Here is an 11,613-nt window from a genome sequence, read left to right on the forward strand (position 1 = left end):
CACCAAATTTTAAAAGCTTCATTATAACTGTATCCATTTTCTAGTTTAGAAAAAAAGCTTTATTCAAATGAGTCATATAAGATGAATTTAGTGCTAACCTATAATATATGCTTAATATTTTAGCCTTAGCAAAGTTTGTTTTATGTTCATTTGATTTAATATTTCTTGGACTGTACATGTATCAGCTTACTGAGCACATAGTCTGGTCTTAATGGACATGTTAACGTCAATATCGAGTTGTTTTCCATCCTGCAAGCAGCAGTGAGTATGGAGGTCAAATGTATGCTTTAATATTTTTACGGTTCATGAGATCTGGGTCAACCGTCCCTTTCCCTTTACCCTCTCCACCCTCCTCCTCCTCCTCCTTCTTCTTCCTCCCACCCCACCCAGTACCACGTTGGAAGTCCACTGCTTCCCCCAAGGCGCTTCTTCAAAGGAAGGGTTTCATAACTTTATTATTTATTTTTCATCTCCAAGTCCATCCCCGCCAATAAGTGGACAAACAGCCGAGGCCGCTCCCTGGGATATCCCCGCTTCCTCCTCCTCCTCCTCCTCCTCCTTCTCCTCCTCCTTCTCCTGCTCCTCCTTCCAGTAGCTCTGCAGTGTTTGCCCTTATATGTCCAGAGTGTTCTGCAATCACAGGAAGAAACAGTTTAGGCAGATCTGTGTGTTATTGTTGCAGGAGCCATCAACACTTTGGCACCAACTGGGGGATTTGAAGTCAAAGCATGACTTCAGGCCATACATTATCAGATGAACAATATGTAGTTCTGTCCAGGCAACCAGGAAATCGCAAAACGAGGGGAATCCCTGCTTTTGTTTTGTTTGATGAGGAGTGACAATTGAAGAATTGATTTTCTTTTACATTTCCATAAACAGACTTTGCTCTTCATTGACAAAAGCTAAGAAAAGTCACTCCATATCATCAGCTTGATTGCCAATATTAACAATTATTCCTTTCATCACAAACAGGGCCAGTGGGTCGCTGATGGACACTGACAGTCGTGGTAAGATGCAGACGGGATAGACTCAATGGCTTCCGCCCATTGGTGAACCTGTTTAGTAATGTTCTCACTTTTCCTCAACCGCCCCCCTCATCCGTTCTTCTCACAATGCCTGGAAGTAGCCGAGACCTACATCTCCCTCTCTGTTTTCTTAATCGTTGTTTTCCTTTATGGTTTTTTTCCTTTTTTTTTTTTTTTACAAAGCACACAATTGATCCGACCTCCATCCAAACAAATAAAAGCACAAGGACACGCACACGAGCTCTACACCCCCATGCAAACACTTTACTTCCGATTCACATTTTCAAAGGATTTATACCCATACATGGTCATGTTGTCTGTTTTTTATTCCATGTTTGACTCATTTGCTTTTCATAAAACTTGTATTACAAAGTTTATAAAAGACATTTTACTATTTTACGAGTAGCAGCTAAAAACTAAACTAGACTTGCAAGGTGGTGTACAAGGGTGGGTTGTTTTTCACCATTAGGAGTCAAAAACTATTCTCAATAACTCAAATTTTGTGCATCATTCAGGAGTACTGAAGTGTCTTCTAGTTTTCTGCAATACACTTAAAAGCTAAAAGACAAAAATGTAAATTCAGGTGCACTTTTGCACATAAAATTTAAGAAATTCCACATTTTTCTTTCACATTATAGCTTAATTGGGTGCAGTATTCAATCTTATGGGTGGAAATTAAAACAATCTTCTCTTTATTAATCATATGACCACTTGCAGCATTAGGCAATCTCAGCTTTTTGTGCAAGGAGCGCTTATCTCTCTCTATATTTTTATTTCTATCCATCATCAACCTTGATGATTCGTCTGCTCCTTCAAAGTCTTCTTTTAGGAATTATTTTGATCTGAAGGAAATACAGTTCATAGTTCGTTTTTGCAGAGTGTCAATTAACTGTCTTGTATCTGGTTTCTCTGTGAACCCAAGGTTGCATTGAGGATGAGGTAACTTTCCGCTTGTTTTTTAGTTATTCGTGACCCCTGAGCCCTTGTCCCCTTGCTCCATAACACTCCCCCTCCTCCCCCCCATCTCCATTTCTCCTCCCTTGTCTCCTGCTTGCTTTATTATTGACGGATGTCCTGCGGAGGCGTTTTCATCCATGTCTCTGAGCAGCTTCGCAGGATGCATACAGAAGTGTGTGTGTGTGTGTGTGTGGGGGTGTGTGTGTGTGTGTGCAGGGCAGTTCCTGCACATCTGTCGGCTGCATTTCTCTCAGTCAGGCCGGGGTAAAGGTTGTTTTTCACCATCAGGAGGAGGTGTCTCCCATCTCGAACGATCGATTTTGTCTCGCTTCCTTCCTCTTTGTCCTCATAACACGTCTCCTGTGCTCCCAGGCAGCATGCCAGAAGCTTCCGAACAGTGTTGTGGAGCAATTATTAATCTCCCTTTACATGAACTGGCCAACTCAGCAATGACACAGTTTATATTTGAATGCCATTGCTTCTTATCTTTAAATAATATCCTGAGAAATTAGGATGAAATCATGCACCAAAATATGAGTGAAACTTGTAAGAATGATACATTTTTTTTATACGACTTAATGACCAGGGCACAGCTTGTTTATCCAACAATAAATTAGTCTTCCAGCTTCCTCTCAGACGGTTTCCTCTGTCCTGGAGAGAGGTGAAGGGTATAGGAAAGCGTTGGTGGGGGAAGGTTTATATTCTCTGGCTTACCCCTGGACAGTCAGGCACGTAGCGCGCCTCCCCGAGGGTCTTCATATATATTTTTTCAACGTGGCACAGAAACACACTATGTTTTCCTGCCATTACTTCGCTCAGAGCTATGGGGGTTTAGAAAAACTAATAGCCCACTAAAAATACTTGGAGCCCGGGGCATGGGCCAGGGCTTTTCCTGCGTTGCTTCCATTGTACGCGTGGGCCATTGAGGAAAGAGGAAACGAGCAGCTCTGGTTGTATGGGGGCTTCCTGCGCGACATTATAAAGAGTTCCCTCCCTTCAGCCTTCCCTCACAGTTTTGCTGAGAGCCAGTGGAGGCTGTGCCCCTGCTCCACGTCTTTGATTGTAGACCTGAATACTGAGCTGAGGGGTTTGACGTCAGTGCGGTGCACGTTAGTTCTCGTCCCTGCTGGTCGGGGTGAGTTGGAAAATGTTTTTTTTTTGTCTGTCTGATAGCTGCTTGCTTGGATTTTATGGTTATGATTTCATTTCATCTCTTGATTAATCCTTAAAAGTTAACCATTAAGTTTGGAAACATAATCGCGTAATGGTTAGATTTAGTCAGATAAGGATGAACATACATCTGTTCATTGATTTAAATTGCTTTGAGTGACTTTGAGTGTTTAATTTTAGATTTTTCGCAACATTTAATGTCTGTTTTACTTGCTTAACTCTCTAATTATTACTTATTATTACTGCTGCATTTGCAACTTCTTTGTTGGCTGCAATAATTTGGACAGTGAAACTCAAACATGCACGAGAAATAATTTTTTTTACTTCTTTCAGGTACGAGTAGGGAGCTGGTCTCACCTAACAGATGTGTCTGGGACACTCCAATCTATTTATTCTATAAGTTACACACAGGTAGGTCATTACTGCACACCAGACTTTGGAAAATATCTCATTTTTTGCATGCAAATACTCAAATTCAAATGCATGCATTGCGAGTAACTCTCAAATGATCTCTTTCCTCCTTTCATTCAATACAGAAGAGCATGATGGAAGTAGTGGAAGGATACAGGGTTGACAGAAGGCAGGAGCTGAGGGCAGCGGCCCCAGCTGAAGGATATGTGAAAGAGTTCACTCGCCACTCCAACGATGTGCTGTTGAACCTGAACGAACTCCGGCACCGCAACATCTTGACTGACACCACCCTGGTTGTTGGCAACGTGCACCTACGGGCACACTGTGCAGTGCTGGTGGCCTGCAGGTTGGTGTATGAACTCTACACAAAATAGTCCCTCTGCAGCCCTCTTCTCCTTTAATGACAGAATGTTTTATGTTATCAGCTTTTTACACATTTCTATGTTTGATTTGTCTAGTGAAATAGTATATATGTCCTCTGTTTGTGCTGCTTTCCCACCTTTTCCCACTATTTCTGCCTTAAATCCCTTAAAAAACACATCAAGCATCCATCCATTAATTGCATATCCTACCATAAATAATTCTTTTTCCCTCTTTCCTCTCAGTGGGTTCTTCTATTCGCTGTACACCCGTCGTGTGCTGCTTCAGGGCTGCAGTGGCAGCAGGGAGCAACTCATGACCGTGTCTCTCCCTAACACCTTGGACCCATCCAGCGTCTCCCTGCTGCTCGACTTCATGTACACCTCCCGCCTGCCCCTGACGCCAAGCATCGTCCCCGGGGTGCTCGCCGCTGCAACCCACCTGCAGATGGACCATGTGGTCAATACCTGCCGGGATTTCATGCAGCTGCACAGGTGAAGAGCTGAAAAGATCACTAGAGAGAACACATGTCATCAGGGCATGGACAGATTTTATGGATAAATAATAAATAATTCAAAAGATACAGTATGATTCCAATAGGATGGATTTTAAAGTGCAGTCTTGCATGTTTTTGACTTGAGTGGTTGACAGTATTTTTGTTTTTCAGCAGGGAGAATATGAGTGCAAGACACCCCCAATTGGAGCTGGATTCCAGGGTGTCTGTAGCCTCTGTAGCCCCTAAAGGAGGGGACCTGCCTTATCCAGGACCGCAGCAATTTCCCCCAACGGCAGGAGCAACCAGGTGAGAAAAGACTGTGTGTCATTGTAAATCATGTATTGAGATGGAGGTAGAAGAAAGTAGAGTATGAACGTGATGCTCGCACCTACTTGATTTTCACTTTGGAGATCTTTGAATTGATGTGTGTGTGTTTGCAAGTTACCACAAATGCTGCTGCTTGTGTTTGTGTGTCTTTGTCTGTTGACATGTTTAGCTCATTACAGCATTTGTTTTGTTTCCCGCAGGGTCCCAGCGGAAGGCGGGGGCTCTCTCAAGCCAGGGGCTTTCCCAACCAGCCAGCCCGGGTCAAAGGAGCTGAAAGGAGAGCCTGAGTCGCCCCTAATGGGCAGCCCAACTCCATCTCCAGACAGCCCTGCCCGCTCCAGCTGCCAGCCGAACTCTCCAGCTGAGTCTAACACCTGTAACAAAAACCTTGTGGTAAGTTTCAAGAAAATAAATGCAAAAATCTAAAAATTTCGGGATAATTATGAAAACTATCAAGTGGTTTTCACTATGTGGTAGTAAATGCAGCTTAAGTTACCACCTGGAAGTTTTGTTTTACAGGTAAATTAGAGTTAATTGACTGTGTTCATCTTTATTTCTTCAGAGTGATACCAAAGCCACACCAGACCCAAAGGCCTGCAATTGGAAAAAATACAAGTACATTGTCCTTAACCCTCTTTGTGCTGCAACAACGGTGAAAGAAGAGGAGACGGAGGAACCGCAAAGTCACCCATCCCCCATTGCCGACAGGATGACCATGACACCGAAAGCACCAACAGAGGCGTGGTCTGGAGAAGTGCCTGGTCAGATTGATAGGTAAGAAATGGGAAATTAAATTGGATTATTTCATGAAGTGGAGTTAGTTTGCATTTTCAAGATTATGAACCTCTCTCCACCAGACAGGGGCAGGCCTCCTGCTACGAGGGTTCTGGCCGAGCCCCTCCCCTCGGGCCACCCCCCTCTGTGGATCACCAAACATTGTCTCCCACTCACAAGGAGGGAACAGGTACGAGCCAAACCTCTGTCTGATTGCAGAAATATCACATTTAAACAGATTATGCCTCAGATATTTTAGTATTTCAAACATACACCTCCAAACTGTAGAATCACAATCAATGCATGCAATATGTTTATGCTTTTTTTTTTTTTTTGCCTACTTCCTCAGTCTCACCCTGCACCACTTTCCCAAAACTTCACCCTACTGATCCAGAAGCTGCCCTTCACAACCAGCAGGCAATAAAGAGAGAGAACTACTATGTGCCATACTGTTACTCTGGCAACATCGGAGGAACCAAGACCACCTGCTCAGGTGAGGCTGTAATAAAAACTCCTTCTTTTTTCTGTCTTTGTTTTAAAAAATTTTCAAAAACAATATCTAACAGTGACCCTCAACCTGGCAGGTGACAAGCCGTACCGTTGTAACGTGTGCGGGGCCCAGTTCAACCGACCGGCCAACCTGAAGACTCACTCTCGCATTCACTCTGGAGAGAAGCCCTACCGCTGTGACACCTGCGGCGCACGATTTGTTCAGGTGAGAATTAACCCTGTGTGCGTGTGTGTGTGTGTGTGTGTGTGTGTAAATATGTGCTTGATGTGGTTTTAAAGTCGGGCAAGCAACGTGGAAAAGGCAGCACAATCTGCCTCTGCTTTTGAGGAAACTGTGAGCTCACCTCAGGAAACAGTTCTGACAATTTTTGTTTTGTCCAGTATCTATGGTGATGTGTTTTACATTGTATAAAACAATTTTGGACTCAAATAGAGGAAGTGTGGACTCTCTCTAAAATAGAAAGCCAAAGACTGTCTGAAAGACTAGTATTTAAGTCTCAGTCAGCTTTTTAAGGCCTGAGACTGAAATTTTGCTTCTGTATGAGCTTATTATTATAGAAATTATGCCTTTTAAAAGATGAAGGGTGAAAATAGAACTGCAGCGATTACATGGGGGTTAAGCAAGGAAACTGAGGGAGCATTTGGTGCATAAAATGTTGAATTTGTATGTGAATGATATGTGAAATTGTTTTTAGATGAGATCGTCTTGATAAGAGATCAGCGGATGACTCAGTGCCCATGTTGTGCCAGTGGAAAGTTTTGCCTAGTAGAGACGTTTTAAATAAGCGATGTGAATGAATTGGAGATTTTAAGGAGAAAAGAGTCCAGTCAAAGTGACGTCTTACCTGTATCTAGATTTTGAAAGGTGATTTTACAACTTTATTTTTTATGTAATGTGCTAAAGGTGTGGCAGTTGGAGAGTTGAGCCAGTGTAGAATTAGTAGCAGCCCAGTACATCATCATATGTGTTTTCATTGGTAGTCGAGGCGGCTGACGGTTCCAGATAAAGGAAGTCATAATGCTGTCTAATGTATTAACAAATGATTTGAAGAGGAAGATCAGGATGCACTAGAATAGGTATAATTTAATTAGGGAAGGTTATTCATCTGTATGGGATTTACACAACCTGCAACTGACAGTGGTAATAAGTGGTTCAGACTGCACTTCAGCTGGTCCATAAGAGTAAGAAAGTTAGTTGCAAAAGGATTAGAAATGTATCAGTTACATTAATGCCCAGGTCAGTAAACCGCTGAGTGATGGGCTGCCTCATTAATTAACTTTTCTGCAAATTTAGGTTATATTATTGAAAAAATATTTGCCTCCATTGAACTAAAAAAACTAAGTAAAAAAAACAACAAACAATTCGGTCTAAAAACTGTAAAAGTGTCACTTATTTGAAAGAGCAGGTGACAATTTTATTCAATGTAATTGGTATCTGAATCCTTTTGCATTGATATTCCAAAAGCAAGAGTTACCCATTTAAAAAATCTAACATCTATCAAGAAAACCGATGTATGATGTGAAGACATCCTGTAAGACTTTAATCCAGACTTTAAACAGACTTTCTGTGGACAGAGCGCTTGCTTATTGCCATATGGAAAACAGTTTGAATTTCACTTTTATTGCTTTGTTTTGATTCCTGCGGAGAGAGAGAACATAGTGAACCTGACACCGGACTTTTATTTGAGCGTTTACGGTGAATTTAGTGTCTCATGGATGATTTTTAGCTTACAAAACTTACCTTTTCATAGTGCTCCAGCTGGTTTGTTCAACTTGTCAACCTCTCAGCTTATTTATGTGGTCTGTCTTGGTGCTACAGGTTGCCCATCTCAGGGCCCACGTCCTGATCCATACAGGGGAGAAGCCTTACCCGTGCCACACCTGCGGCACCCGCTTCCGCCACCTGCAGACCCTGAAGAGTCACCTGCGCATTCACACTGGAGAGAAGCCTTACACTGTGAGTCCAACACACACACACACACACACTGCCTGTTTGACCAATAAAAGAATAAAAAATGGTTATGAAAGACCCTTATCTTTGCCCTGTCACGTCTAATCTGCTGATCTCTTGTCTTCCAGTGTGAGAAGTGCGACCTTCACTTCCGCCACAAGAGCCAGCTGCGTCTTCACTTGCGTCAGAAACACGGGGCCGTCACCAACACCAAGATCCGCTACAAGGTCCTGACTGAACCCTACCAGCCTATTCTGCAGGCCTGCTGAAGACCTTTTGACCCCCATTTTCAGCTGGTCATCAGTCTTGACTGTAGCCTATTGGACAGAATACTACTTTGGTGAAATTTGGTGAAACAACAGGGCAAATAAACATAACTCATTGTATGAATGACCCCTGATCCAGTGAGGTTCAGCAATTTTTAAGTTGTATCAGCAGCTACTTTTTGAATATGAGGAGCTAATTTTACTTTAACACACTGGTTAGTTGACCACTTGTAAAAAAATTCAAACTGATTGCATTTGAAGAAAGAGAAAGACATTTAAAAATGACTTTGAAAATCATGTTTTTTGGATGATGTGAACTCATTTTTAGCAATATTCAGATGAATCTAAAGGTTTAACGGGATTCTGGGGTGGCTTTTTTTGTGAGATAATGTTAGTGAAAGTGTTTTTGAAGGTTTGTGAAGGGATAGAAAGAAAGAAAGGAATGAGACAAGGAAAGGAGGAATATTTTTGGTTTTGTGTGCAAAGAATTTTCTAGATGTTTGAGTATGCGAACGGTCTGAAAAGAAAGATAAAGGAAGTTTTATGAAGGAGTGGTGGTGATTTTTGAACTAACTGACAACGTTGACTTAAATGCATTAGGAAGTAAGCATTGGAAAATTAAAAATAAATAAATTATGATGTGTTTTAAGTCTAGGAGAGAACTTACTCAGTGTTAAGATCCTGAAGTTTTCTTCTTAAATGTGTATTTAACTCAAATGTATCTTAACCTTGAGGCCTGGGGCCGGCATGTTCTTTGAATAAACTTAAATATGCAGTCCAAGCAGGCAAAGGACTTAGTTGTCTTGTACTGAACATAAAGTAAAGAAATGAAATGATATATTGTTTTCTGACAGGAGCATTTGAATAAGACAACTGTAAGCAATTGGATAATTAATAATAATATAAAATTTGTATGTGTATGAGTTCATTTGCTGGACAAAGATGGTTTTGTACAAAATAAATTAAATCTTTTTTTTATCAATTGGATCTTTGGTGCTCAGTGTCTCATTAAATATACTGTATGACATATGTTTGACTATGTTGAATGTGTAACGAAAGTCACACTTGGAATTTGGTCTGGTTTATCTAAATAGTCTCTGGTTTCAACAATAATATAATAACATGGCTCACAAAGCACTCTGCCACACTTCCCTCCTTCAGCCTTTCTCCTCCCTGAACTTCCTTCCTCTCATTAACGCACTCTTTCTACCCATGAATCACGTCTTCTCTAAAGTCATATCTGTCCCGCTATTTTGTAGGTTTTTGTTGTGTTTTTTTCTTGGTGCTTGGCGTGGAAACAATGAAGCTTTGGGCACCTGCTTCCTCCAGGGTCCTAGGACTGGGTACACACACTACCAGGCGACAACACGTGTGTGAGCTCGCTGGTGTTTCCTGAGGGGTGATGGGGGTGACTGAGGGAGCTGCAAACTCCTGCTGAACTCTCCCACCCTCTGTCATCCCTGCTTCCTGCTCCCTGATGAGTTGTGGCTAGCTGCGCTCATTGTCCGTGCTCAGCAGACAAACATTGGAAGTGTGACGGGACTTTCCAACCTTCGCCCCCCCACCCCCACCCCACCTTCCACTAAAAATATTAAACCAATGACATATATGTTTTTTTTTAACCCAGCCTGAACTCTGCTCTTAATTTTGCGGCAAATGATTGAGTGTCAGGGATCTCCCCGCAAGTCAGTTCTGAAAAGTCAAGATAAGATGTTTTAGTGGAACCAATTTCAGGAAGTGACTACAACATGGGAACTGTGCAGCAAGTTATTTCATGAAGTTAATATTACCAGTAACCTACTGTGTATTTTATTGAAAGTACAAAAACAAATTCAGGAACTTGCAACTTGATTCCTTCAATAAATGCTATTGTGTCAACATGTTTCAGAGAAGTATTTCCTTCCTCTTGTCACACAAAGCATCAGTGAACCAAACCCTGTATGTACGGCGGACATGCAGGTAGTCAGATAGTTTTTTACCTGTGTGTGTGTTTGTGGGCAGAGAAAAACAATGTTTCTGTTCTGACATATAGATACTGCATATAAATATCAGCAAGCCATATGTAGTCAAGTGAGGGAATAAAAAAAGAGTTAAATTTGCTTTAATTTTTTTTTACAATCAAGTGATTCATTGAGGAACATCCAACATGTACTATCAGCTGAAATATTGAGAGAATTCAATTCAGCCACTAATATATGTACAAAATTAAACCCACAAATGTGCTCATAAACCTACATATATTTGTGAAGAACAAGAACAAAGCAAATGATATAATGTAAAAGAGATCAACATATGTTGCAAAAATAAACATATCAAACCGCCCTATATCCCTGTAAAAGGTTATAGGCTAGTAAATGACTTCATTCATGAAACCATTTATTAATTGAGTCATACAATCATCTCTTCCAGACTCAGGAAAGTGAGGCCTCTTATAGTGAGACTGTCCAACAGAGAGAGAAATAACCTAAAAGCAATTTCTAGGCAGTTGAGATTTTAAGACTTTGTGGTTGTCTCCCTCTAGTGTTAGTCTTGTGGACATTAACAGGGCTGTTAAACTTATTTTTATTTGTCTGTTTGGTTGTGTTATACACTCACCTGCCAGTTTTATTAAGTAAAAGGTAAAAACTGGTGAAGTATAATACATCAGTCCTGCAATAAATCTGACCATCATGAAGGTTATAATCTTCAGTTTCTAGTAAATCTGTTTTAGAGAAGTTTTTATACCCTCATTCATCAAAATAGCAGGGACAAAATATTTAAAAAAATGCCTCTCAGTATAACTTACTGTAGTTCAACAGCACCACAAACTACAGCCTCTAAAATGACCATAAACTAAACTAAACTAAAGTAAACTAAACTAAAACTGAACCTTATAACCTTCATGAAGGTAGGATTTGTTGCAGTGCTGTTGTATCTTACTGCATTAGTTTTATCTGGGTGTTCCTAATAAACTGGCAGGTGAGTGTATCTGTTTTTAACTGTTTCAGCCTTGTCTCTTTGCTATCTGTCTATCAGTTTCAAAAAGAGGAAATTCCATACTTAGGAGACTGCAACTTTGGAAGATACCAAGTTGTCCAACTCTGATTGCTGAAGCCCCATATTAACTTTTGCTGAACTTCAGAAGGTATTTTAACAGAATGAGATCTGTGAATTTGTCCCTTATTTCTTACTTACAACAAAAACTGAATGTAGATACCATATGAGTACTGTTTTAAGACAGGTTAAAAAATCGGAACCTATTCTTTACGGGCTTTGAGTTTGTTTTTACCAGACTTAACGAATAAAATAAAATTATGGAAACAATAATGATAACCAGAGTTGGAAGAAGTAATTAGATCCTTTACGTGAGTAAAAGTACTAATACAG

The 11,613-nt window shown here is 40.9% G+C and overlaps 1 protein-coding gene and 1 long non-coding RNA gene across 3 annotated transcripts; one reads left to right on the forward strand and one right to left on the reverse strand.

Annotated features, from left to right (window-relative positions):
* The first annotated feature begins 2,761 nt into the window (after window positions 1-2,761).
* Window positions 2,762-9,234, forward strand: bcl6b (BCL6B transcription repressor). Of its 2 annotated transcripts, none has more exons than XM_042402391.1 (12): window positions 2,762-3,117; window positions 3,486-3,563; window positions 3,689-3,909; window positions 4,169-4,417; window positions 4,594-4,725; window positions 4,947-5,139; window positions 5,309-5,520; window positions 5,604-5,710; window positions 5,870-6,013; window positions 6,105-6,235; window positions 7,850-7,987; window positions 8,110-9,234. In XM_042402391.1, exons 3-12 carry the CDS (start codon window positions 3,695-3,697, stop codon window positions 8,248-8,250), a joined length of 1,662 nt encoding a protein of 553 aa, XP_042258325.1. In that variant the 5' UTR covers window positions 2,762-3,117; window positions 3,486-3,563; window positions 3,689-3,694; the 3' UTR covers window positions 8,251-9,234. The 2 variants fall into 2 exon arrangements, with proteins under 2 accessions (XP_042258325.1, XP_042258324.1); XM_042402390.1 differs by having other exon boundaries at window positions 2,764-3,117; window positions 4,591-4,725.
* LOC121890112 lies at window positions 5,051-7,859 on the reverse strand. The gene is made up of 3 exons (XR_006093693.1): window positions 7,772-7,859; window positions 5,378-5,504; window positions 5,051-5,120 (listed from the first exon to the last, which is right to left on the reverse strand). It is a non-coding gene; the product is annotated as an uncharacterized LOC121890112 (long non-coding RNA).
* Window positions 9,235-11,613: the final 2,379 nt, after the last annotated feature.

Source organism: Thunnus maccoyii, chromosome 22 (assembly GCF_910596095.1).
Source record: "Thunnus maccoyii chromosome 22, fThuMac1.1, whole genome shotgun sequence".
Taxonomy (NCBI): domain Eukaryota; kingdom Metazoa; phylum Chordata; class Actinopteri; order Scombriformes; family Scombridae; genus Thunnus; species Thunnus maccoyii.